The 27,763-nt window shown below is 35.1% G+C and overlaps 3 protein-coding genes and 1 non-coding gene across 7 annotated transcripts; 3 read left to right on the forward strand and 1 right to left on the reverse strand.

The window, feature by feature from the left end:
- Positions 1–484: 484 nt before the first annotated feature.
- Positions 485–6,132, forward strand: LOC110681931. 2 transcript variants are annotated; one of them, XM_021858107.1, is made up of 7 exons: positions 490–651; positions 738–778; positions 3,210–3,267; positions 4,455–4,548; positions 5,049–5,133; positions 5,208–5,273; positions 5,859–6,132. In XM_021858107.1, the coding sequence occupies exons 1-7, from the start codon at positions 570–572 to the stop codon at positions 5,970–5,972; spliced, it is 540 nt and encodes a 179-aa protein (XP_021713799.1). In that variant the 5' UTR covers positions 490–569; the 3' UTR covers positions 5,973–6,132. The 2 variants fall into 2 exon arrangements, with proteins under 2 accessions (XP_021713800.1, XP_021713799.1); XM_021858108.1 differs by lacking the exon at positions 5,208–5,273 and having other exon boundaries at positions 485–651.
- Positions 6,133–6,339: 207 nt separating this feature from the next.
- Positions 6,340–6,420, forward strand: TRNAL-AAG. The gene has a single exon. It is a non-coding gene; the product is annotated as a tRNA-Leu (tRNA).
- Positions 6,421–6,713: 293 nt separating this feature from the next.
- On the reverse strand, positions 6,714–9,055 carry LOC110681684 (probable methyltransferase At1g27930). Its single transcript, XM_021857821.1, has 2 exons — positions 7,398–9,055; positions 6,714–7,036 (listed from the first exon to the last, which is right to left on the reverse strand). The coding sequence occupies exons 1-2, from the start codon at positions 7,919–7,921 to the stop codon at positions 6,715–6,717; spliced, it is 846 nt and encodes a 281-aa protein (XP_021713513.1). The 5' UTR covers positions 7,922–9,055; the 3' UTR covers position 6,714.
- A 744-nt stretch (positions 9,056–9,799) lies between these two features.
- LOC110681932 (tryptophan aminotransferase-related protein 1-like) lies at positions 9,800–14,777 on the forward strand. Of its 3 annotated transcripts, none has more exons than XM_021858109.1 (5): positions 9,800–10,024; positions 11,179–11,500; positions 11,956–12,239; positions 13,680–14,017; positions 14,355–14,777. In XM_021858109.1, exons 1-5 carry the CDS (start codon positions 9,921–9,923, stop codon positions 14,543–14,545), a joined length of 1,239 nt encoding a protein of 412 aa, XP_021713801.1. In that variant the 5' UTR covers positions 9,800–9,920; the 3' UTR covers positions 14,546–14,777. The 3 variants fall into 3 exon arrangements, with proteins under 3 accessions (XP_021713801.1, XP_021713803.1, XP_021713802.1); XM_021858111.1 differs by lacking the exon at positions 9,800–10,024 and adding an exon at positions 10,780–10,874; XM_021858110.1 differs by lacking the exon at positions 9,800–10,024 and adding an exon at positions 10,871–10,909.
- The last annotated feature ends 12,986 nt before the right edge of the window (positions 14,778–27,763 follow it).

Below are 27,763 nucleotides of genomic sequence, written 5' to 3' on the forward strand. Positions count from 1 at the left end.
CAAACGGGGCCATGGAGTTGGAACTAATTGTGCTAAACTGCTAAAGTATGCTTAAACAAAATAATTGTGTTGATTATGAAAATTGAGTTAATTTTATACATACATGTTTCGCAAAGCTTGACAATTGTTGTAGATGCAATATAGAGTATGACTATTATTAATAATTTAATGATATTCCTTTTCTCGTATTAAACAAAAATACTCACCATATGTTTTAGAGAACATCATCGCTCGATCTGATCCGTAAAAAAGAGTGAGCAACTCGAACTCGGTTCAAAATAGCCTAGAAAGTTTGCCTTGGCTTGACAAGACCGTCAGGCTCGTCACATTTTACGGATTTGGGTATGATATTTGATGTTAAGGTCTAAATGTCTAATCCAACCTTATTTTTTGATTGTATATTTGTATGGTTTGAAAGAACCTTACAATAAGTACATTAACCATAATACCCCTCACTATTGAGAAACAAAGAAACAAAAATAAGGGTAGAAATGTGTGACATTACTACATTAGTGAAGTCAAGCAAAGAAAAGAGAAAGGAAAATCTCAAAATCGGGGAGTAAGAAAGAATGGCGCAGAACACAGGAATGTTATCCAGAGATCAATTACTCTACCTTTTCGATCGATTCGATTATCTCACTTCTCTTCCTGGTAATTTAATTTATCCCCAATATTTATCTCTATTTTTTGTTTGAATTTTAATTTTCTAATTCCATGTTCAATTTGTTGATGCTCAGATGTCAAGAAACGCATAGCTGAAGCTGTTTTAGATAATCAGGTACTTTTCTCTTCTTGATTTTATGCATTAATGGTAGTATTAAAGCATAATTTGAAGGTTTTTGAATCATGGGTATCGTTGATTTTTTGCAATAATAGTAGACTACAGCAGAAATTAGAGGTTTCTGAATTTTGAATACCTTGCATTGCTCTATTAAAGAGTTTGTGGTCAAATACTTGTTTTTTCTGGGAATGTTTGGCAATGAATTTCAGGTTTAATGTCATATAACAGCCTGATTAGTGACATTGGGATGAAGTTGTTTAATTATTGGGACAAGAATATCTTATTTGTGATTGATAGTCACTATTTAAGTATTGTATGTAATTTACACATGCAAATTTAGAAGTTGCTTGAGATTTGAGATTTTCCATTGGCATGTGTTATGTTTTTGTCGAGGGTGCTAAGGTTTTTCACTGCATGATGTTCGAAATGGGACTTCTTGCCTTCTTGGCATGGCTTAGGTTTATTGTCAGAAGCAGTAGACTTTGATTTTGGGTTATCTAAGAACTCTATGAACATTGGGCCACTGCATGAAGTTTTTTTTTGTCAACAATGTAGATAAGGGTCATTTTGTTGTAGATACAGGCTTTATCAGAGCCATTCTCGATTATGCGTGACACACTGACAATATAGCCTCTTGGTGACTTTTATAACCCGTATGGTAGGTGGTAATGAAGGAAGTAGTAAGAACAGATTTAGATGTATATTGGCAAGGAAGATATCATGCCAATGTCCATAGTAGTGCAGCCCCATATTTCCATACCCTGGCATATCCCATATGTTTTTCTTCATGTGTTTTCATCTCCATTCAATACCAACTCCCAAGTGGTAATGTATGTTGTGACGAAAAAGAGATAGTTCGGTATGAACTAAGATTACCATGAGTATTGAAATAGAACTTCCCTTGGAAATTTACATACAAATTTATTGTAATTATGATCACATATTACCATTAGAGTCGCAGAGGCTGCTCAAGGAATTCCTCTTCTTTTTTAGGATTCTTGCCAATTTAAACCTCGATTATAAACAAAGGAACAGTAAGCCTTTGCCAGTATGTTTTTCATCAAATAATCCTACAAAGCTTCAAAGCCTCTTATCAGCTTTCATCTACATTCATCTTCCAGCCTTTAAAGGGTCTTCACTTGGGATTTATAGCTTCAAGGTCATTTACGCCATAAGTGTAATTTATTTGAACGATTTTTTATTTTTTACTTTTTTTATGAGATTAAGTGGAAGGTATTTATAGTTTTCTAACTATCGTTGATTTGACTTTCTTATATTAGAAGAAGCTTGCATAGTTGCATGGTGATGAATGATGACAGTAAATTTTGTGGTCACAAACAATTTTCATAGGGTGGATTTATAGCATCCGAATGGAGTTTACTGTGACATTTTTCAGTGTTTTGTCACCCATGGTTTATGTCAGCATTATATTGCCAAGTTGCCAACGGCCTTTTAAGACTATTAGGAAGGCTGGACTATATCTATTCGTTTTTGTAGGGTATGAATTCTTGCTTCTGTTGGCAAGTAATCGTTCCCCTTGTATCCTATAGAGATCTAAGACAATATAGTTTCAAAATTTCCACCCTGATAAAGCTTCTTGGGTGTGATTTACTGAAATTTTGGGTCTATTGTGTTGTGGCTATATTATGTTTGATGCTAATTATGACCCAAATGATCATGTGGTTCATCTGCACCTTATAGGTGGCTTGGGTGTGTTTAGGTTCTGTTAACATCATAACACGTGACTAATGAACAAGACCCCTTCAGCATAACTTGTAAGTTAATTGGGAGCATTAAAACCTTATTCCTGTCCATATAAGGGCACCTGTCCATATAAGGGCATTATCTGTCATGTACTCGTGCCAATTTTCAAAGGCTTTCACTTATTTTTAGTTGAAATTTATGGCTGAGATCTGTATCCTTCATAATAAGATCCATTAAGGTCATTTTAAAACCTCAAGTCTAGTGTCATAAGACGCCTTTTGTACCATGTGTGGGGAGCTTTAGGGACATCAGTGACTCAGTGGAGTGTTAATGTATACACCTAGTGTCATAAAAGAAAACGGCCCATTACTTGGTTCTGTAATATGGAAAGCTTTGTGCTTAAGACATAGGTTCTTCTAGATGGTGATTTGTATCCTCGAAATAGGAGGTTCATTGCTTTAACATGGCTGGAGTCTTGATATTTGCTTATGCTGTTTTCCTTCTCTGTGAATTCAATCTGATTTTTATCTTGGGCATTGCCTAAGCATTTGCTGGACTTTGAATTGATGCCCATGCTGTGCTAGTTGGTAAGTTTTACTGACAATGATAAGTTGGTTGAAAACTTTCTTTTTTCTGTAATAAAAACACCTTTTCTAGATACAGATCCTGCTGTTTTCATGGCCCTTGGTAGAGTGTAACTATAATCTAATTTGAAATACTGCAGGAAGCTGTTGCTGTGACAACTGCAATCCAAGAGGAGATATTCTTAGAAATGGGTGTTGGTTAGTTTTTTGTAATCATTTACTCTGTGTTGGTTTCACCAGCCTTTTGCATTCTTTCCCACATAATTGTGATGTTAACCTATGAGGGGTGAACTAACTATGTCAATAAATTTGCACTCTTGTGCAGTTGCGCTACTGTGCTAGTTCTATACATTGACCTTGGCAGCGATCTGTTAAGAGAAAGGATCTACTACTGGGTGTTGAGAAGCCATATATGTTAAAATTAGATAATCAGAATGGTCTATTGCTATTATTTCTGTATGCTGTTTCACTTAGCCATTTTTTAAATAAGCTATTTGCTTTGAGCTTCCAGCCAAAGCAAATTTATTATTGCTAGTGTTAGGCGCTTTTTTGCATAGGATTATCTGTTAGACTGTGTTTGCATCCTGAATCAAGGCGAAGTTTTATGGGACAATTATATTTATGGACTCAGCTTAATGTACTGCTACCAAAATGGGAAAACCAATTCTGAAGAGGAAAATGAAAGCATTATTGTACTGTGGTATCCAGGTTACAAAGTCATTTAGTTACGTGCTCAATTTTTGGGTTGGTTGAAGTACCAATGTAGTTTATGATATTTTGTTTCTCCCCAAAGCTTAAAATTAATGGACTTATCACAAATTTCATTGAAGCTTTTTTTGGAAATGAACCTAATTAAGCCTCATTTCTTGCAGTTTGTGGATTAACTATAGACTTATCCATGCCCTTCAGATCAAGGTTAAGGGCTGGGTTACTCGTGAATTATCCATATCAGCTGCAAAATTGAATTTATTGTAATTGACTATGGTCATCCATCTCATAGCATAACATAGCAGATGCATTGCTCAACTATCAAATGTTTTTCCTCAAATCCTTTTTGGACTATCAAACTTCTTGATCGACCTGGTTCAGTCTGCTGGGCCACTACATGAGATTCAAACATTTTTATATGTCAGCTCACTCTCCAACATCCCCAAATTCTTTTGATTTGTCAAACTCCTTGATTGATGTGCATCTGTCTTCTAGGCTTTATTATATGAGCACTGATGACCACGATATGCAAGCAGTCATGTGTTCTTAGGAAAGTACAAGCTTATTACTTATCCCTGCCCTCTTTCTCTCAGATGTATTTTGGACTCTCGCTTGTGAATTATATATCATTTTTTGAATAAAAAGTACTTTGACATGACTTTTTGGCAATATTGCAGATCCTAGCTTTGGAATTGGCTGCCTGGGAAAAGTGAATATGGCATATGAGAATGACCGGGACTTGATGATCCGCTTCTATGGATTTGTGGCTAAGTAAGTTTTCTTTTTCTTTAAGTTGTTTTGTTCCCCTTTCTGTTCTTTGCGCAAGCTAAATTATTCTTTTTTGAAATTACTTGGAGTGAGGATCTAGGGTCTTATGCTGCAGGATGAAAAGGGGAAAAACGAAAAAATCTTGCATATCTGCTGTTGTATCTTTCTCTTAGTGAAGTTTATAGCCTGTTATGATTGTAGTAATAGCTATGATAAAATAATTTTGTGGCTATAGGCTTGCACATTTGCTTCTTTGCTAACTCATACGAGTCTAATTGCTCTCCCCCCCCCCCCCCCCCCCTATTTTTTTTTTCCCCCTTATCATTGTTCTCGTGGTGGCTGATGTATATAACAAAGTCAGGGACATTATACAATTCTCTGTTTAGCAATTTTCTATTCCTCGCCTTGCTGTTTCTTCTATGCTAGTTCTCATCCTACTGACAGTGACAGTATCTATGTACCAAGAATCTGATTTTGGAGATTTGATAAGGTGTAAATTGCAGGGAAGAGATAGCCTGTGATGAAGCTGAGCTTGGAACAGATGAATTTGCCAAAAAGATGCGTAACCAGCATGATCTACAAGCACAGGTAGAGTTCACTTAACACTTTTAATGGCTTTGAGGAATTATTGCTGAAAGGTGTCTGGTGAATTTTTCTTACAGCAACTAAAGATGTTAAAGCATATGCGTAAATTTCACACGGACGACCAGTCGGCTATTCTTGGAAAGGTTTACTTTCTCTTCACCTGGGTTGTATTGAGGCTAATCTGTTTCTGACAATAGCTGCAATCCTCTTTAAAATCATCACAGAACTTCAATTTCTTCAGTACGAATATGCTTTTGACAAGTTTTATTGAAATATTTACTGCTGTTGTACAAATTTCTGGATCATCCCCCCTCCCAGTTAAGTACCTAACACCTAGAAGTACCAAGTCGTATAATTTAACTGACCAATGTTTGAAGTAGAGATCTTTATCAGTTCTCTTTCTCAGTGTACTTTTATTAGCTTTTCCTTTTAGGAGGTAAGCTCATAATTATAGAACGTATAGGCTTGGGCTCTTGGTGTTTCATACTCACTAGTCACTAATGCGAGTTCTGATGATTTTTGATGAGTATATTTTTATCATCTGATATCCTTATCTCCACTCATGCTGTGTATGCTAGAGCACCTCCCCCCCCCCCCCCCCTCCCCTTTTCATGTCAACCGTTTTCTGAAGTGTTTTACTGTGTAATTTGTTTGCAGTTACATGACCCCCCCTCCCCATTTCATGTCAACCGTTTTCTAAAGTGTTTTACTGTGTAATTTGTTTGCAGTTACACGAGCAACTGCAAAATTCAGATTTCGATAACTGGGCATCTGTCATGCCTGTGGAACAAATTCAGGAGGTCGTTAGAAAGAGAAATGTGCCAATAGCAAGAGCAAACTAATGGTTGCTTGAGAATTTACCATATCATCAACACTCTTTTTCAGCTGAACTGGGAACTTGCACTTTGTATGTTTGTATTATTTAAAAAAAAATCTCTTTAGCTGCAAATGGACTTAATTTCAAAGTGTTAATAAGAGTTTTTTTTTTCCTTACTCCTGTCATTTATTAGCCAATTTATACTCCGATTCAACATCTCGCGTTACATGGCATCTATTCATTTTGTGATGAGAAAGGACCAATCCAATCTTCAATTAGAGTTATATTTTTATTTTTATTTACAAAAAAGTACAAAAGTAAATTGAAAAAATATAAAATTTAAAAAACAAATAACAGAATATATTCTTTGTTTTCAATTAAAGTACAACGAAGTTGAGATGGCCGAGTTGGTCTAAGGCGCCAGATTAAGGTTCTGGTCCGAAAGGGCGTGGGTTCAAATCCCACTCTCAACAAATTTCTTTTTTTTCTTTTTCCCACACATTAACTATTCCTTATTCTATTCTTTGTCACTTTGTTCACATCTGTACATACTTGAGAGCGGCTATTTACATTTGCTTACAAACTGCTTAGCTTGTACAATTAGAGCTAATCACCACTCACGTGTTCAGTTTAAAAAGGCGATAACTTGGGACCTATAACTTAAGAGGGCCTATAATTGAAGAGGCTACAATGATTAATCAGTTCGGAAGATAAATTTTTTTTTTCCATTGAGTTTGAATCAATTGATACATAAAAAAAAAATGTGATCAACAGAAAAATGTATTAGGCGTTAGATCCTGGTCTTTAGAAGCAGGAGGTATAACAAAATGCCAAAGCCTACCTACAGCCTTTACCAAATACTTTCTACAAAGAAACCTTTGAGCATATACCCTCTCTACTTTCCTATTAACATCATGCAATATTACATGGGTTACCCCTGGCCTCGTCCTCATCCTCGCCATCACTGCCGCCGTGTAGATTGCTGCCATCCGCCCCGGCAAGTCCGGTAGGTACCCCTTTGGTCCGTCTATCATTATCACATCCCACTCTTTGTCATACACTTCATTTGGTAGATCACTTAGGACTAACCTGGTCATGCATCCATAATAAAATCCATTAGAACTAACTCTTGATGTTGAGGTGGGTCCATACACTAATAAAAAATTTGAACACTTTTTAATACGGAGTACTCTGTATTAATTAAAGAATATAATATTAATTAAATAAGAGCCACAACTGCGCTCAACCAACTCTAAGTTTTACTCTTGATTTGATCTACGTTGTAATACATCTATATTCATTAAATTGGAAAATACATCATCAAATTAAACTTTTCCGATAATTTAAACCATTTTCAAATATCAATCAAAATCCATGTACATCTATTATGACATTGCATTATTAACATGCATTAATTAATGAAGATTAAGGATTAATAAGATTGACAAACCTGCATTTGGTGTTACCTTGAAGATGCAACTTAGGGGGTAAACAATTGGGCTCAGCCTTATAATGGGCCAACAAATTCTTAGCATCATAAAGATGGGTCTTATAGCCCACTGGATAGACCCTTATATTTGGGGCCTTGGTGAGAACCGTCTTGATCCAATTAGGGTCCTCTTCTAGGAACATGGTGAACCCATTTGGGTTAAATGAGGCCCACATCAACGAATCATGGCCCAGCCCAAAAACCAAGAAATTACAAGGGTAAAGAGAGAATAACACATCAAAGCTAACCCGGATCTCAGCAGTAGACTGTTGTGGTATGTCACGGGTAGTAGCATAATGTAACACGGCATGAAGTTGTATTGGTATAACATTTCTCTCAATCGCTGATGTCGTCCCACAGAACAACCCGGCCTTCGTCGTGACCAACTTGAAGTTTACGACTAGAAATGCCATGGCGATCATTACTGCCACCACTAATGGTACCGCTAGCCATGGCCTGTCTAGTGGTAATCGCCGTGGCTTCATTTTTTATTTAAAAAAAAAAATTAATTTGTGAGATCTATGTTGAAAGATAAATAACTTATTTACAACGAAGATGAGAAATTTTATAGTACGAAATGAAAGTGAGGTGAATAATTAGTGATTGTTGTTGTTTGTAATATTTTTGGTGTAATTCATTCATGTCTAAGGAGATGTTTTTTTATTGTTAGTTAACGAGATTTACATTTGTCTAGATGTTCGGAGTTGGAAGGTGCTTGGTTAGGTAACACATATAATTGTCATGATTAATTAATTGTTTTTATAAATGTTGTAATTTTTTGTTTGGATTTAATTTAATTCATGGCTCAAATTTCATGCGCTTTTGTAGGGTAATTACTCTTTTTTTTTAGTTCATCCTACAAATTATGAAGACACTTGATGAAATAAATATTTTTACTCTTTAATTTACTGATAAGTTGGTGAGCTTAGATGTAAAAATTTAGGTTCTCTCTTACTTCTAAACTCTCTTTATTGTTAAAAAAGAAACTCTCCTTATCCTTTTGAGCTAATTTGGAATTGGGGTTATATATGATTAGCTCCGAGTGATTAGATTCCAATATCTTCCTAATTATTGTTGCGGGGAATTAAACACACGGTTCTTCCTACTACACTACCAAGTGCAGTCCCAATCGTCATTGCACCAACAACCAATTGATACTTAATGTTTATGACTTACGACTACAAGTAATACTCATAAACATATCGATAGATAAATGTCTAGTCTTACTCTAATGATCTAAGCTATTGATAAATGTGTGCTACTCGTAGTTGGTGTCTAGATCTTTCAACGTGCTGGAATAATGAACCTACTATGTCATACGTCAACGACAAACGTGAATAATGGTATAATTTAATTGGTAAAATATTGATTCAACGTGAATCCATACAACGCTATGAAATCTTGATATTTGTTTGCTTGTACCGACATAACAAATTAAATGACGATTTGATATTATTATGAACATGTGTTAGGAATAGAAATATAGGAAAATATATTATTGTGATATATTTTCCTTATAGATCTTATTGATATATCAATAACTACTATATACTAAAAGACACACTAGCAATGACACGTGTCATCTTATGGTGTGTCCTTAGTATATCTTTTTTATATATTAAAAAAACTTTTGAAAAAAATGATAGAGAATATACGCAAAATATTTTCTTCCAAAATTTAATCGTAAAATAATATATTTACCAAATTAGATATCTAATCATATCTTTCTATTTTTATATAAGTAATTGCTTTTTAATGTATATAATAATTATTTATAGTAAAAAAAAAATCATGAATATAATCTTTCAACCTAACATAATTAGCGAATGAAATTTTTTTAAAATGTGAAATAAAAAAATATAAAAAAGAAAGTTTGAATTAAAAATATAATATGTAGTCATAAAAAATAAAAAAAATAATAGTAGTATTTTAAGTTGCTAGATTTGGGATAAAATAAGAAATAGACTATGAACCAAAATTTTTTTATATTTAAATATAGTTTTAATTGATACTCCGTAACAAAAATTGAAAACCGTGCATGGCACGGGATCTAACCTAGTTTTTCTATATTCCTAACAACATAATTTGTGTTAGTGTTAGGGTTTTACTTGAAATACATTCTAGTGTTGATAATTCTTTCGTGTACCACTCAACAACTTTTAATACTCCGAATTATTTAATACCAGTTTTATATGCACACAATGTATGCACTAATTTATCAATGCGAAATTTAATAACTAATCACTCAAAATAACTCGGCCCACTGAATAGCCCTAGTGAAAGGTGCCCCTCTAATAATTGGGATCACAATTGCAATAATCATGTATGGTGAGTTTATTAGTCACAAATTATAAGTAGTATAAATAAAAAAAAATAGATCGATAGTATTATGAGCTCCAACTCAAGGCATCGAGAGAGAGTAAGAGGAGAGGGAAAGAGATTGTTTATAGAGCAAGCAATCACCAATCACCATATATAATAACTATGGAGTCAACAAAGTTGTTAAATGATGGAGCAAAGCAAATAATGGTGCAAACCAAGGATCACAACCTGTCCAATGGCGGCGATGTTGTTATCGATCTTGACCGGTAAGCCCATATATGGTTGCTATATTACTTACGGTGTTTATTTGAAATTCATCTATATTCTATATACTACCTCCGTCTGTTTCATATTATTTGTAACGATTTGACATAAAGTAGAGAGGAAAAATGTGTAATCGTTGCAAATAATATAAAATGGAGGTTGTATATTTATAGTACGTGCAATGTGCCCTTTGTAAAGAGAACGTACCCTAATCCCTAATTGAGATGTTAAGTTTCTAATTTTACTATCTACTTCGTACACTAATCAATCTTTAGTCATCATGCAAATTCATGTAATAGCCATCATAATGAACTTCTTATCTCTACGTACACTAATGGATAGATCAATCATAAAATCATTAGTCATGCAAATTCGTGTAACGCAACCATAATAGTACTCTGTAATAAATCTCTTATCACTACGTACACTAATAGATAAATCAATCATAAAATCATTAGTCATGCAAATTCACGTAACGCAACCATAATAGTACTCTGTAATAAAACTCTTATCACTACGTACACTAATGGGTAGATCAATCATAAAATCATTAGTCATGTAAATTTATGTAACGCAACCATAATAGTACTCCGTAATAAATCTCTTATCACTACGTACATTAATCAATCAATTATTAGCCATTTAGTCATGCAAATTTATGTAACAACCATAATAATAAATTTCTAATCAGTTATAACTACGTACACTATTCAATAATTAGTAATTATGCATAACTATCAATCTCATATTTCAAGCAGCCACAACAATAAATGCGTCACATGACCTCAACTGCTCATATTTACATAATACGAAGTACTCCGTATTTCATTTTGTTGCTTAAGTGCATAATTAGTACGTGTCCTTAAACTTTGAGTTGATCAAATGAGGTCGTGTCGTTTATTCTTACAATTGTTAAGGAAATTGAAAATCATTACGAAGTGTAATGAATTAAAAAATGACATCATCAGCTCTTATTCAAAATATGAGCTGATGAGGTCATGCCATTATAACAAATTACACCGTATTATCTAATGAATTATAGATACAGAGTAGTTTAATTACTATACATCTTTAAATTAAGAAAAATCAATTTTGTAGATTTATTTGTTGAAGTTGAGTTATCTAATTCAAGGTATATATGTCTCAATTGATACAGTGGTGACCCTAAGATGTTCTATACATATTGGAAGAAAGTGGACAATGAATGCTCGGTGAATATCAAAGCATCAGAGCTAATTAGCTACTTCCCAAACCCTAAAGATGCTGACTTTTTCTGCCAAATGCCGGAGTTCATAGACGCCGTCCATAGGGTGCATCGGCTGGTCGGAAATGCAGTAACCGAGGGCCGGTATATCATCGAAGGAACAGGATCATCTCAACTGTTTATCGCTGCGCTTCGTGCCTTGGCTTGTACTGCCAAGGAGACTACTAGTAACAAGAAGCACATACCCGTTGTTTGTGCTGAGCCCTATTACTCGGTAAATTTTTTTATTGTACATTTTTGTTTTATAAAACTTGAATCAACATGCATGCTAGATTGCTAGCATTGTTTTATTTTTATTTGTACTTTTCTTGTAAAATAATTGAAGTTATTGTATATTATTAACACGAGCAATTATAATGAAAATAACTCACACATTAAAGTTACCTCAAAAATAGTAACAAGCCATCCTTGTCTAGCTAATTAGACGGCTACATAATGTTATGATGAGCCAGTGGCGGCTATGTTTGACCGCAAGCAATAAGTTTATCCAAATTTATTAATTAACTAATTAGCCAGCTCTATGGAAATTCTATGATACACACGGGTGTAGGAACCATTGATTTGTCGTTAGCTCTTTTACCCATGCGTACATTTAATTTGCAAACAACATTACCTAATGATCAAATTATAATTAGTAATAAATATGACCTATCTCATTTTTTTGGACAGTTTTACAAAGAGGTGATAGAGCAAGAGAGATCAGAACTCTATCAATGGAAAGGAGATGCTAATACTTTCCAATCTGAATCTGGTCCATACATTGAAGTTGTGACATCTCCAAATAACCCTGATGGTACAACTCGAAAGCCGGTACTTAAGGGGGAAGAAGGGATGGTGATACATGACCTTGCTTACTACTGGCCACACTATACACCCATAACATCTCCAGCTGACTATGATGTTATGCTCTTTACATTGTCTAAGGCTACGGGCCATGCTGGATCGCGAGTAGGGTAAGTACACTGCTCTAAAATAAAAGTTACTAAATGAAGCCCGTGCGATGCACGGTTTGTTTAAATTTTATTTTTAAAAAAAATTATAAACATATTTATGTGCTAAAATTTCTTATATATTTAGATAAAATTCCTGATATCAAAAGATAATATTTTATATTTAATTAATTTAAACTGGGAAATCTCATTCGCCAATTTTGCTTACGTGTCATTTAAATTATTTAATTCTAAAAGAAATTAATAATCTTATATTTAATTGACTACCACTAAAATTGTTTATCTTACAAGGCGCACTAAAAAAATTAAATTCTACCCGGCTCTCTAAAAACTCGGGAAAAAACTCCCCTTTATATATATACTTATGAAGCCCGTGCGATGCACGGTTTACTAGTATTTTTTTTAAAATCATATTTATGTGATTAAAATTGTTATTATATTAGTTTTAAAATATTAGATAAAATTCCCAACCTCAAAAGATAATATTTTGTACTTGATTAATTTAAACTTATGATTGATTAGATATATTTAGATAAAATTCCTAATTTTAAAAGATAATATATACTCCCTCCGTTTCAATTTGTTAGTCCCATATACTATTTTGGGCGTTTCAAAAAGATATACCCATATTGAATGTATTCCACTTTTAACTTAGTTTTTATTTCCTATTTTATTCATATTAAATTCTGATTGGTTAGATTAATTGATTGTGAATTAATGACATGACTCTAAATAAAGAAATTACTCCCTTGATTTATGCAAACATGACTAAAACTTTTCTAAAAAATCAAAAAAATTAAATAAGGCAAAACTATTTATGAATTGTTTTATTAATTTAATGTTAGATTCCAAATATTATCCTTTTCTTATTTTATGTGATTGATTCCATATGGGACTATCATATTGAAACGGATGGAGTAATATTTAATTAATTTAAACTTAAAAATCTCATTCTCCAATTTTGCTTACATGGCATTTGAATTATTTAATTCTAAAAGAAATTAATAATCTCCTATTTAATTGGCTACTACTAAGATTTATAATCTTATATGGCGCGCTAAGAAAATTAGATCATATGTGGCTCTCTAAAAACTCGGGAAAAAACTCCTCTTTATATATATATATTAGATTGTGGAACGGAGGAGTAAGGCTATGTTCAATAAATTAAACTGCTGTCAAAGTTTAATATATAAATAGTTACAAAAGTTAAATTTGTCAACTATTATAGGACGGAGGGAGTATTTATTAATAATTATAATTTCATTTCAATAAAAATAATTTTAGTTAATTAGTAAAAGTAAGTTTTAATCAATTTAAATTAGTAATTTTAAAGAGCAAATAATAATAAATACTTAAGAATAATTTTAGTTTATATATTAGTGAATTTTAGGTGAAGTAAATAAAGTCCTAATTATTTAGGGTGTTATTATTTTGTGTTAAAAGGTGGGCCATTGTAAAGAACAAAGAGATTGCCAAAAAGATACACAAACACTTATTTTTGATGAGCATTGGAAGTTGCCAAGAAGGGTTTATTCGAGCTACAAAAATCATTCATTTTGTGGCGGATAGTTATGAGCATGATGTAGATTATATGCTTGTGAAGCCTCCAAAGGTGCCTGTACTATTTGAAGCCGAGGGGCTCTTCGATTACGGCCACCGTATCTTGGCGTTACGTTGGAAGAGGCTTAGAGCTATTGCCCAACGCAGTGAAGTAGTTAGCCTTCCAGACTTTTCTCCGGAATTTTGTAACTTTAAGGGAAAGCTCACTTATCCTACTCCAGGTATCTAAATTAATTAATTCAATAATATTATTGTTTCGCAACAAACAAGTCTTGACCTATAGTAAATAAAAACTTTAATTTAAATTACCTTCAAATTACTCCAGGTATATTAGGTTTTTGGTTCAAATTACGCATAATTTATTTGTGAATTTAAATGTAAATTTGTACATTCTAAAGTTGTAACTTTTAAGAATATTAAATTGTTGATACATACACCTCCACAATTACACTTGCATTGGTTGAGAAGGTGTATCAATACCTTTTTAATCTGATATTTTTTTTTTATGTTTATTTATATACCGATCATAAATTTACAAGCTGATTCAATTTATGGTAGCATTTGCGTGGTTGGAGTGTAAAACGGGTGAAGATGCTGAACAACTTACGAGGAAGATGAAGATCCAAGCAAGAAATGACTCTAAGTTCGGCGTTAGCGTCTCTAGAAGATATGTAAGAGTTAGTATGGTGGGAGATGATCACAGTTTCAACCTCTTCATTGAAAGACTCTCATCTCTAAGTATTATGTAATTGTTGATTTATAATTTTCAGCTATTTATTTAATTTATTTGCCAATATAAGATGATTTATTATTTCCCAATAATGGAGATTATTGATGTAATAATGTTTTAATTCAAAATTGAACAACACCATTCACGTGGGTTTAGAAAGAGATTCATGTGATAGATCTCATTTGTAGTTATTTTTGCTTTATATCGTGTAATAAACTTCTCGAAGGTGATGGCGAACCGGCTTAAGATCATTCTCCCTTCCTTGATCTCTCATCATCAAAGTGCCTTTGTCCCCGGGCGCTTAATCACGGACAATGCGATTATTGCCTTTGAAATCTTTCATGCCATGAAAAGGAAAGGAGAGGGGCGGAGGGGTACTATGGCCCTTAAGCTCGATATGAGCAAGGCCTACGATCGTGTGGAGTGGTCCTTTCTTGAACAAGTTATGGTTAAGTTCGGTTTTGCGGATGAGTGGGTGCGGAGAATTATGGATTGTCTTAGCTCAGTGTCTTATTCTTTCAAGTGGAATGGAAAGGTTTCGGGGAGTGTGGTTCCTTCTCGGGGTCTCCGCCAGGGGATCCTATTTCCCCTGACCTGTTTCTTTTGTGTGCCGAGGCTTTTTCGTCTTTGTTGGTAAAAGCGGCAAGTGACAATCTGATTAGTGGGGCAAGGGTTTGTAGAGGAGCTCCGAAAATTTCTCACCTCTTCTTTGCGGATGATAGCATCCTCTTTGCCAGAGCTTCTATTGAAGAGTGTTCAAAAATTGCTTCCATCATCTCCATCTACGAGCGGGCCTCGGGACAATTGATTAATTTTGACAAGTCAGAGGTTTCCTTTAGTAAGAATGTGTTGGCTGATCGAAGGCATGAGATTATTTGTTTGCTGCGTGTTAAGCAGGTGGCTCGTCATGAGAAGTACCTTGGTCTCCCCATGATCATTGGTCGTTAAAAAAAAGCGGTTTTCTCGTGTCTCAAGGGAACGGCGCGTAAGATTCATTGGGTAAGCTGGAATAAGTTGTGTCTTTCGAAGCATCTTGGTGGTATGGGCTTTAGGGACATGGGGGTTTTCAATCAAGCCTTATTGGCTAAGCAAGGGTGGCGCCTCCTCAACGATCCTAATTCTCTTGTCCACAGTGTGTTAAAGGCTAGATATTTCAAAAATGGGAATTTTCTCTCGGCTCAGAGAGGTCACGACCCTAGCTTTGTGTGGCGTGATAGAGATATAAGATAATTATCTTCTTTGATATTATCTCTTATCTTATAGTTTGTAAATTAAAGATAATTCTTAACTCCTAGATTGTCTCCTTAATATGTGCATAGTATTATTATCTTTTGTAATCTTTACTTAGCTTCTCTATTGTATAAATTAGGATGTACACAACTGATTTAATCATTCAATTAAATACAATTATTCTCACATGGTATCAGAGCAGGAAGATCAAAATTCCATTTTTTTTTTTTTTTAGATTAGCAAAAGCTATGAAGGTTTTATATAATTAAATAATAAACCAGAATTACAAAGCTATATTTATAGCTAACAATGAACGAGATAATCCCACAAAGCTAGCTAACAACTATCAAGATAAACTAGAGGGATAAGTATATATCCTTATTAGTAGGAAAGCTAGAGTATGATAAGCATTGACTGAATAAATACAAAACATAAAGCTAAATAATACGATAATTAGTTTATTCCTTTACACGCCCCCGCAAGATGGATGGACGAAGGGAAAATTCAATCTTGAAAGACGATTATGCCTTAACACGCCCGCGCAAGACGGATGGTCTGTAGACGAGGCCAATCTTGGAGCACAAGGGAGTGAAGCGTGTGACTGTAAGAGGTGTAGTGAGAGCATTTGCAAGTTGATCATCACCAGAAATATGTTGAATTCTAAGAGAGTAGTGAGTGGGTTTCTCCATAAGAGTTTGGAGAAATAAGTTTATGCTTGACAAAACTTGGTAGATAAATTACGGGTTGTCGAAAATGGTTTTGTTTCTCCGTAAGGGGTGTGGAGAAAAAAAATGATAGTTGGTTATCCTTGTAGAGAGATTACAAGGTGCCGAATTATAGATTTGTTTCTCCGTAAGGGATTTGGAGTGAAAAAAAAATAAAAATTGATAATTGGCATTCTGTGGTAGATAAACTACGTGGTGCCGAGTTAAAAATTAGCTTTGCAGGCATTCCATGGTAGATAGACTACAGGGTGCCAAAGAGGGATTGTTTGTCCATAAGGAGTTTGGAGCTATCCGAGAGGGAAGTTGAATATGGTCACCATCATTTGTCGGCGTTGACAAAGGGTTTTGATGGTGTAGCCATGATAGTAGCGGAAGCGGAAAAAAAAGTTGGATCAATAGCTCCTAATTTTTTTTTCTTTTCTTTTTTCCCAGCCGTCTTGCCCTCTTCCTACACTTCTCTAGCTCAATGGCTTCCAACTCCATCATTCCCAATGATGCCTAACCTTCCAGCCCTCTCATCATTGTCAACCTTACCAACGTTATCAAACTTAACAACTTAAACTACCTCTCGTGGAAACTACAGCTTGAGTCTATCCTCCTTGGACACGGCCTATTCCATCTCCTCGATGGTTCACTGCCTACCCCGCCACCAACTATTCTCAAGGATGATACTGCCTCCCCAAACCTAGCCTATATCACATGGGTTCGCCAAGATAAACTACTCTTTGGTGCTTTCCTTGGAACTCTAGAGTCCAACATCTCTCCTTTAGTTTCCCGTGCCACCACTACCAAAGAAGCTTGGGACATCCTTGCTCATACCTTTGCCCGACACACCCGTGGCCATGCTAAACTCCTTAAAGCCAACCTTAAATCCATTACCAAAGGCACACAAAGTATCACGGACTATATGAATGCTATCCGTATATGTGCAGACCAACTAGCCGTTTTGGGTGACCCTTGTAAACCAGACGATCTTATTGAACGTGTCCTTGAGGGCATTCAAGACTCCGCATACCAATCTGTTATTGATGCTACAAATAACCGTGATACTCTAATCTCCTTTGATGAGCTCCATGAGAAATTGCTCATCAAGGAGGTTAGTCTGCGCACCAACCCTATGCCTACACCCCTCCCTGCCTCTGCGCATGCCACCTCTACTCGTAGCCAATCAACCCCTGTCTCATCTAATGCTCCCTACCGCCAGCATTCACACTCCAGTCATTCTTCGCCTCACCACAAGAAGTCTTCTAGCACTGACAAACCTCCCACCACTGGTTACAAGGGGCGGGGCCAGTGGTGCCACACTTATGGTCACTCCTTATACCGGTTGTCCATCTTTTAACCAACGGTTCCCTAATGCCAAGCCAATTCTTCCACCACAAAACCGTGGCCCATCACCTCCCCAGGCGCACGTCGCAACAGCAGCCCCACCTGCGTCAAACCCCTCTTGGCTCTTGGATACGGGAGCCTCTCACCATGTTACTCATGATCTCTCAACCTTGTCTCTTCATCACCCATATGATGGCACCGAAGAAATTGTCATAGGTAACGGCCTAGGTGTACCCATCTCACACACTGGTTCCTTAACCTTTCCTATCCCTAACTCTAAAACTGTCACTTTATCTAATATTTTATGTGCTCCATCTATGTCTCGTAATATTATTTCCATTTCTCAATTATGTGCTGAAAATAACCTTATTGTTGAATTCTCATCTGATTTCTTCCTTTTGAAGGATCGTCTCACGGGGGCACATCTTCTGAAGGGACCGGTTAAACAAGGAATCTATGAATGGCCCTCGACCTCAAAATTTCAAGCTTTCTCCACCATTAAAGCTCCTGCAATAAATTGGCACCACCGGCTTGGCCACCCGTCTTTGCCAATCTAAAAACATATCATTTCCAATTTTAGTCTTCATGTCTCTAGTTCTTTCAATTTCAATTGTAATGCATGTCAATGCAACAAAAGTCGCAAATTGCCATTTGCTACGTCCACTTTGCTTTCTCATGCCCCTCTTGATGTCATTTTTTACAGACTTATGGACCTCACCGGTCTTTTCTATTGATGGTTTCAAATATTATGTGATATTTATTGATCATTTTACCAAGTATATTTGGTTTTATCCGCTTAAAAACAAATCCGACACTAAACCGGTTTTTATTCGCTTCAAAGCACTTGTAGAAAAATTCTTTAACACATCCATCAAAGTCCTTTACTCCGATAATGGAGGGGAGTACGAGGCTCTATCTTCCTTCCTAACAATTGATGGTGTTTCTCACCTCACTTCTCCTCCCCATACACCCGAGCACAATGGTTTTGCAGAACGCCGGCATCGTCATATTGTCGAAACCGGCCTATCCCTCCTCACTCATTCCAAGCTTCCCCTTCCTTATTGGTCTTATGCCTTCTCTACAACAACATATTTAATCAACCGACTTCCTACACCCACTCTGTCAATGAAATCTCCGTACCACTGTTTGTTTGGAACACCCCCTAACTATCTTAAGTTACGTTGTTTTGGCTGTTTATGCTATCCATGGCTCAAACCATACACTTCTCACAAACTACAGCCAAAGTCCAAGCCATGTATTTTCATAGGATATTCCAAAACTCAAAGCGCTTATCATTGCCTTGACCCCGTCTCAAAACGCATCTACACCTCTCGCCATGTGCGGTTTGTCGAGGATGAGTTCCCCGTCTCTCTCCTTAGCTCCTCCGCCTCATGCCCTCCAATACCAAGCCCTGATGCTTGGTGCAACATCACCCTACCCATCCTCCAACACCCAGTGCACCAACCAACAATAGAAACCATGGACACTCCTACCTCGCCTCCCAATCCCACGCATATTCCCGCATCTCCTACACCCTTGACCACGCACTTCCCATCCCACGCAACAACCCATGCCCCTACCCCTCCATCACCCCACGCAAGTCCATCCGAACCTACACCCACCAACACTTCCGCACCTATCGACACTTCTCCTACACCTGAGCCCAACGCAACCACTACTGCTGCCCTTACCGCAACCCTTGCCATCCCTAACTCCTCATCCCATTCATCCGGCATCATTACCCGCTCTAAGAATAACATCTTCAAGCCAAACAGAAAATATGTGCACCACACTACCACCCAATCCAAACCAGAAATACCACGCACTGTTTCGCAAGCCCTCAAAGACCAAAACTGGAAAAAGGCCATGGAGGAGGAACTTGCCTCTCTTCATCGCCTTGGAATTTGGGACCTCACATCTCCTTCGGCTGCCACTAACATTGTCAAATGTAAGTGGGTTTTCCGAATCAAATATACAAAAGATGGAACCATAGACCGATACAAAGCTCGCCTTGTTGCCAAAGGCTTCCAACAACGCCCTGGAATTGACTACACTGAGACCTTCAGTCCAGTCGTCAAACCTGCAACCATTCGCATACTCCTCAAGTCTTGCTATTTCACAAGGCTGGTTTATTCGGCAACTTGATGTAAACAATGCCTTCTTACAGGGTTCACTACATGAAGAGGTGTTCATGGCACAACCTCCTGGTTTTGCAGATCCTCTCCACCCATCCCATGTGTGCAAGCTAAAGAAGGCCATCTATGGTCTCAAACAGGCCCCGAGGGCCTGGTACGCTGAATTGGCTACATATCTAACTGGAGCAGGGTTTCAAAAATGCGTGTCTGATGTCTCCCTATTCATATTACATCATGCTTGCAATCCCATTTACTTAATTGTTTATGTTGATGACATTATTGTCACATCTCCAAATCAATCCATGCTTAACAATTTTTTGCAGCATTTTTCAAACAGGTTCTCATTAAAGGATTTGGGTGATTTATCCTATTTTCTCGGTGTTGAAGTCATGCCTACTTCTCAAGGTCTCTTCCTAAATCAACGACGATACATTATTGACATGCTTGAGAAGATGGGTATGCTCGAATCAAAGCCGGCTTCCACCCCCATGGTGTTGACAGAACACCTCACAGCAACCTCTGGCACATCCCTTGCTGCTCCAAAGGACTATAGAGCTGCTGTTGGCAGCCTACAGTACCTCACGCTAACCAGGCCAGATGTGGCTTATGCTGTAAACAAGCTCTCCCAGTTCATGCACTGCCCTTCGACAGCCCACTGGACAGCTCTAAAAAGGCTACTTCGCTACCTGAGTGGTACAATTGATAAAGGCATCACTATCTACCGCGACACTACACCTATTCTACATGCATTTTCGGATGCCGATTGGGCTGGTAATCGTGATGACTACACCTCAACTATGGGTAATGTTGTCTTCCTTGGACGAACACCAATCACATGGGCATCCAAAAAGCAGCGGTCCTTAGCTCTATCCTCTACATTAGCCGAATACAGGTCTGTTGCTACTACAACCACTGAGTTACTATGGGTTCACAACTTGCTCACTGAAATGGGCGTTACACTACCCTGCACTCCAGTAATCTATTGTGATAATCTCAGTGCCACCTATCTCACTGCCAATCCTGTTTTCCAATCCCGGATGAAACACCTTGCGGTATCGTACCATTTCATACGAGAACAAGTTCAACAGGGTACCTTGCGAGTTGTTCATGTATCCACTGGGGATCAACTAGCAGATTTTCTTACAAAACCATTGTCCAGACCACGCCTCGATAACTTACTCATCAAGATTGGAATTTCCGAACCGCCGTCCAACTTGCGGGGGCATGATAGAGATATAAGATAATTATCTTCTTTGATATTATCTCTTATCTTATAGTTTGTAAATTAAAGATAATTCTTAACTCCTAGATTGTCTCCTTAATATGTGCATAGTATTATTATCTTTTGTAATCTTTACTTAGCTTCTCTATTGTATAAATTAGGATGTACACAACTGATTTAATCATTCAATTAAATACAATTATTCTCACATGGCGGAGTATTTGGGGTGCTAAATCCCTTCTCATTGATGGTTTGAAGTGGAGGGTGGGGGATGGGCGTAGTATTAATGTCTGGGACGAGGCGTGGCTACTTGCTGAGAATGCTTTTCGGGTTCCCTCTCCTAATCTTGACAGCCCTGGGGACTTATGTGTGGCTGATTTAATTGACCATGATCTGGGTTGCTGGGATGTCGCTGCTCTTAACCACCATCTGTCTGCCCCTGATGTTGCTGCTGTTCAGGGCATCCCTTTGAGTTTTAGAGTGGTTAAGGATTCTAGGTACCGGTGGCCTTCTAAGGATGGGCGCTTCACCACTAAATCGGGCTACTGGCTGGGCAGAGTTGGCTTGTCTAATGGGCTTGCAACGAATGGTGGGCTGTATGGAACTGAGGGTTGGAAGCTTATTTGGGGTATTGATGGACCTCCAAAGTTGAAATTTTTTTTGTGGAGGGCCTGCTCCGATTCCCTGGCTTCTACTGAAAGATTGTCTAGGCGTCACATTAGGGATGAGGGCTGCCGCCCTTTGTGTAGATCGGGGGAAGAAAGTATTATCCACGCCATTTTTGAGTGTCCTAATGTTAAGGGAATTTGGGATTGTTATCCTTTCGCTGGTTTGTTGTCCGATGCTCCTGTTGCCTCTTTCTTTGCGCGCCTCGTGTGGGTTCTTGGGCTGCTTGGGCTTACAGGAACTCTGTTGTCTTCAATGACCCGCGGAAGAATCGTGATATTGGGGTTCTGGGTTTTGTTCGATTGGTTCGTGACTTTAAAAAGTACTCTGGTTTGGTTGGTGGGGCTATTTCCTCTGGGGGGGGTCGTCTTCGCGTGCTGTGTGGGCGCTGCCTGAAGTGGGGTGGGTGCGCTTGAATACTGACGTTGCTATGTTGCCAGGGGATATTGCTGGTCTTGGGGCTGTGATTCGCGATGAGTCTGGTAAGGTTTTGGCTGTGGGTGTTCGCAGAATTGCAGGGGTGAATGATGTGCTGTTGGCTGAAGTTATGGCTGTCAGAATGGGATTATTGTTGGCGCGTAAGCTTGAGAAGAACAGAGTTGATATGGAGTGCGATGCTTTGTCTGCTGTGAAGGCTATCAATTCGAAGTTGGTGGGTTTGGGCCCTATTGATTTGCTGTATGATGATATCCACCATATTTGTAGTTCCTTTGATCTCTTTTCTTGTAATCATGTAAAGAGGGGGGGTAATTGTGTGGCTCATTTGGCTGCTAGACTTGAGGTCGATGTTGGGTCTGAGTTGGTGTTTGTTGATTCTATTCCGCAAGTGTTTCTACCTTGGCGGAGCTTGATCTTATTTAATTTCTAATCTGCGCTCATTGAGCGTTTTCTTTCAAAAAAAAAAAAATTATATTATAAATTTATAAGTACAAAACATGTATAAATTTTTTTTTTTCTTTTTGACAAACAAAACATTTATTCATTGTTCTACATACCTCGTCAAAAAATAAAAATAAAATGTTTAATTCATTTGACTTCTGCACAATTTTAATGCAATCTTAATAAAAAGCAAACTATCATTGGCGAAAAAAAGGTGGCTAATAGGCTCCACCTTCCTTCCTATTAGATGTTTGATTAAATGAGCTTATTAATATTAGCTTTTTAGTTACTCGTATTACACTAACACATACACTAAAACAGTTAATAATTAACAGTTGTATAAATACTTTTATACAACCAATTATTCAAATCAACTAATATAACCAATTATATCAATCGGCTATCAACTAATTGCCTATCAAGGCTACAATTACCTAGACTATAAAGTTTTTTTTTTTTTAAAACACCATGTATTTTCAGTGAAATATCCAATTTACAGTGACATTATAATGGAACACTTTAGGACCCAAAGTGGTTAAATTCATTGGTAGTGTCGAAAGTGTGATTGTATATACTTATGAGATGTGTATGTGTAGAATGTTGTAAGGAATTGTTGTACGTGTGTAGAACTCTTCATACTGAGGCTAGAATGTCCTAGAATTATGAAGATTTTAGGCTTAGGAGAAAGTGGCCTATATATATATATATATATTGACATATACGTTTAATTCATTTGATTTCTGCGCAATTTTAATGCAATCTTTGACTATTATATCTTTGGTACAAATGTACAAATATGAAAAATAATTGTTATATTCTTACATAAGATACGTAATCTATCTATATATTATACTAAAAGACAAGCGTCTCAATGTGAGGATGATAAACGCCACTCTCTCATTGGCTTATCTTATATGTATAAAATATATCTATATAATTACTGTTTACATATTTAAGCATAGTTATTTTTGTTAAAATTCAAACAATAAAAGTAAGTTTCTATACATGCATAAGATTTTCATGATTTCCTAACAAAAATATTAATTTAATTTTTTATAATAAATATATACTTTCCAATACTACAAATAATCCATAAAATCTTTCCAATCTTTATTTATAGTTAAGTTAAAGAATAATAACTAATTTGAAGCAATATGATTAAAGTGGCATAATTAAGGAAACAAATATTTCGTATTTTGAAAGGCTAATATTGTTTTTTTTAATGAAAATTAAATAAAATCGATAATATTTAGTTTGACTTCAATTATGAAATCAATACAAACATTTAAAAAAAATCAGATGTACAATAAAATATTGTGCACCTATTATAAAAGCTACCCTGTAATGAATGAAAGTTATTTATGCTTTATTGATAAAAATTACCCAAAATAGTCTACAAGTTATCCTAAATTCAATTCAAGTAATCGGATGAATACAAAAGTTTTTGATAAAGATACAAAATAGTGTAAAAATTACTTTTATCGTTTGTTGTACTCCTTGACAAACACTGAATGCTGAGCTGAAATGTTGTCTTGGAAAAAAATACATAATCTTGATTATAAATTTAATTTTAATCGGCCTTTCATTTTTTATACAATGTCTTTTACAATGACCTTTTGTTTTTCTTGCATTAAAAAAAAAAAAAACTGAACCAATTACCAATCTAAACAAGAGGAATAAAAGTTAAATTGAATTAGACATTTGACGGAAAAGGGATAGATATAAAATGTATTATAACTATTACTCATGTTTTAAATTGTAATATTCGTATTAACAATGCTATTACTTATGAATTTTTTTTAGAAAAACTAACATTTTGTTTTAAAAATCGTGCATTGATCATGTACTATACTAGATATATAACAATCATGTGCAATAATTTATGTTGTTTTATACATAATAATAATACTTTTAACTATAATAGCATGTGTATATAATATAATATTTTTTATAATATAAAAAAGTATATGTATATAATATAGTATTTTATAACAACCAATTTGGTGTAGTGGTGAATGAGACTACACTTGGTAGGGAGGACCTGTGTGCTCCCCTGCAACAACAATCGGAAAGGGAGTGGAACCTAATAACCTAGAACCGATCCTCAAATCTGGATGAGCCCAAAGGGTGAACCGGATAGAACACCCAAAACTCAATGCATATATGACGGGAATTAACTTATCCTTTATCTATCTTATACAAAACTCCAAAGTCTATTTTTTTTTCAAAATATGATAATAACATTTGTAAATTTTTGTTAATATGAAAGATATAAACCTATCAAAATGTATATATAGTTAAATTGTTTAATAACTTATATCGAATGCGTTGTTTTATTAAAATTATTTGCATGTAATCATTAAATGTGTTGGATGTTGTGTAGCTATGCAATGTCCAAAACTTTAGTTGATCGACTTTGATTTAGTGATTGTACGGTAAAAAGATATTGACTTCGATCTTGAAACCTAATAGTCTAATAAATTCTAAATAGAAAAATTAAAACAAAAGGAAATGAAAATAGTAAATGGCTTTAAATATTGAAATAAACATAACCTTTTTAAATCAATTTAGCGAATTCAAGAGACAATTTTAAGGCATTTAAAATTAAATGGGGGAAAATATATGTAAAAAGGACATTTTTAGATATATAACTGTCCATGCACTATTATAAGAGTTTTGTTAACCTTTTTATAATTAAGGTAGGGATAAATCTTAGTAATATATACTACGTATATTTTATTTATATAAAATTATCAGTATCCATACCTATATACAAAGTATTTGTGTCGTATACTATATTTAATCAGCTGTTGGTTATATATATGACTATTATGTAATATATAGTTTTTGGCACAATGCTTAACTTAAGGAAAATATATGTTCTGGTAGGTCAAATATAAGGTTATTATTGTGTCTATAGATTTAATGAGTGCGACGGGTAAATAAAACATGTATATATTAGATTGATTGTAGCTACTGATGCGGATGGTATGATAAATTTTTTTTAGTTTTTTCTCAACGGGAGATATATAAATAAATTAGTCTACTTCTTATATAGCTATGTGGAGTATTATTCAATTATTTTACAATTAATAAAATAACATTATAAAAAATTAAAAGAAATTCAAATAACATAAAATACTATTCAAATAACGTTCCTTTAATGTTTTTTTATTGACCATTAGTACAAGTCCTTTAATAGTAAATGAATTACCTTTGTTTTTATTTTTATTTTTATTTTTCCTACGGGTTTAATAATTTGATTTATAATCCGTACATCGCACGGGCATTATGCTAGTTTTAGATTAATTATGGATTACAATGTATATTTTCATAATCCCTAACATTTTATAATTAATATTAATTGATAACTAACAATTAGTATTAACATTAAAAGTCAACCCTTCAAAAAAAAAAAAAAATCTGAAGTTGTAACTTATAAGAATATTAAATTATTGATACACCTCCCGAATTATACTTGGGGAGGTGTATCAATACTCATTTTACTCCGATGTATCAAGGATATTTTTTTTTTATTTTGATTTTTATATCGATCATAAATTTATAAGCCGATCCAATTTATTGTAACATTTGCGTGGTTGGAGCTGAGTGTAAAACGGGTGAAGATGATGAACCGAGGAAGATGAAGATCAAAGCAAGAAATGGCTCTAAGTTCGGCGTTAGCGTTTCTAGAAAATATGTAAGAGTTAGCATGGTGGGAGATATCACAGATTCAACCTTTTCATCGAAAAACTCTCATCTCTAAGTATTATGGAATAAAAATGTTGATTTATAATTTTCCCAATAATGGAGATTGAAGTAGTAAGCTATTTATTTAATTTATTTGCCAATATAAATACCATTTCTTGTGTGAAAAAGAAATTAAGTGTTTTGTTTTTGCAAAAAAGAGTAATACGTAATTTTGGGCTAAAGTATTGATTTGGACTAACTTGCATAGAAGATGAAGTTGTGCTAAGGATGATTTGTAAAGCTTTCTTGATTTGCGGTAAGGATAATTTGTATATATTTAAGTGAGTAACCTAAGAGTTTAGTTTTATTGAAGAAAGTATGGTGGAATGTGACAATTTCAATGAAAAAATGTAGGTAAAAAACATAATGTTGTGGTATAAGTCGGTAATAATCAAGAAAGTTGAATAAAAAATTCTTGTTCTTGGTTTTATATCTATTTATAACATTTGGGATGAAGTCGGTAAACATGAAACGGAAAATACCATTTCTTGATTTTTCACATTAAATTATTCTTTGAAAAAGAAATTAAGTGTTTTGTTTTTGCAAAAAGGAGTACTCCCTCCGTTTCATAATGTTAGTCCCATATATTATTTTGGGCGTTTCAAAATGATCTACTCATATTGAATCTATTCCTTTTTTAATTTTATTTTATTTTCCTAATTTGGTCTTATAATTTCTAATCTCATTAGTGGATTGATGACATGGCGGTAATTAAATATTATGATTGGTCATCAATCCCATTAAACAAGCATTGTAATTGATGCTTTCCAAATAAAAAATCACAACATTTAATAAGATAGAATTAATTAAGCAATTTTTGTACTAAAATGTAAGATTCCAAATATTATTCATTCTCTTATTTTTTTGTGATTGATTCTATATGGGACTAACAAAGTGAAACGGAGGGAGTAATACGTAATTTTAGGCTAAAGTATTGATTTGGAGTAACTTGCATAGTTCTTAATGTACTTAGTTTAATTTGCAAAGTTCGCTTAATCCTAAGTTTAAGTTCAAATATATACTTAATAATAATACTTAATTTTGGACTAGCTAAAGCATTAATTTGATTAATTTGTCACTCGTATATTACTAAAGTTTGATGTGCAGTTCAGGTCTTATAGCGCTAGCCGTAGAAATCCATATACTATATTGTATTAATTTGATTTGATTAATTTGTCACTCATCTAATCCGTACTTATATTATTACATCATGGGAATGTACCACGTTATTATTGGCTTATTGCTACTAAATTTGTGTAGATATTTCCGTCACCGGAGTTAGGATTAGGTGGTATTTTTGT

Source organism: Chenopodium quinoa, unplaced genomic scaffold, assembly GCF_001683475.1.
Source record: "Chenopodium quinoa cultivar QQ74 unplaced genomic scaffold, ASM168347v1, whole genome shotgun sequence".
NCBI lineage: Eukaryota > Viridiplantae > Streptophyta > Magnoliopsida > Caryophyllales > Amaranthaceae > Chenopodium > Chenopodium quinoa.

What these genes read in the sequence shown, in the direction of transcription:
- LOC110681931 (XM_021858107.1), top strand. Translation starts at nt 570, where the DNA reads ATGGCGCAGAACACAGGAATGTTATCCAGAGATCAATTACTCTACCTT. An exon ending in TTCTATGGATTTGTGGCTAA is followed by an intron (nt 4,549 to 5,048) that starts GTAAGTTTTCTT and finishes TGTAAATTGCAG; the next exon opens with GGAAGAGATAGCCTGTGATG. An exon ending in AGCATGATCTACAAGCACAG is followed by an intron (nt 5,134 to 5,207) that starts GTAGAGTTCACT and finishes TTTTTCTTACAG; the next exon opens with CAACTAAAGATGTTAAAGCA.
- LOC110681684 (XM_021857821.1), bottom strand. Translation starts at nt 7,921, where the DNA reads ATGAAGCCACGGCGATTACCACTAGACAGGCCATGGCTAGCGGTACCA. An exon ending in CAAGGTAACACCAAATGCAG is followed by an intron (nt 7,037 to 7,397) that starts GTTTGTCAATCT and finishes ATGCATGACCAG; the next exon opens with GTTAGTCCTAAGTGATCTAC.
- LOC110681932 (XM_021858109.1), top strand. Translation starts at nt 9,921, where the DNA reads ATGGAGTCAACAAAGTTGTTAAATGATGGAGCAAAGCAAATAATGGTG. An exon ending in GTTGTTATCGATCTTGACCG is followed by an intron (nt 10,025 to 11,178) that starts GTAAGCCCATAT and finishes CAATTGATACAG; the next exon opens with TGGTGACCCTAAGATGTTCT. An exon ending in GCTCACTTATCCTACTCCAG is followed by an intron (nt 14,018 to 14,354) that starts GTATCTAAATTA and finishes AATTTATGGTAG; the next exon opens with CATTTGCGTGGTTGGAGTGT.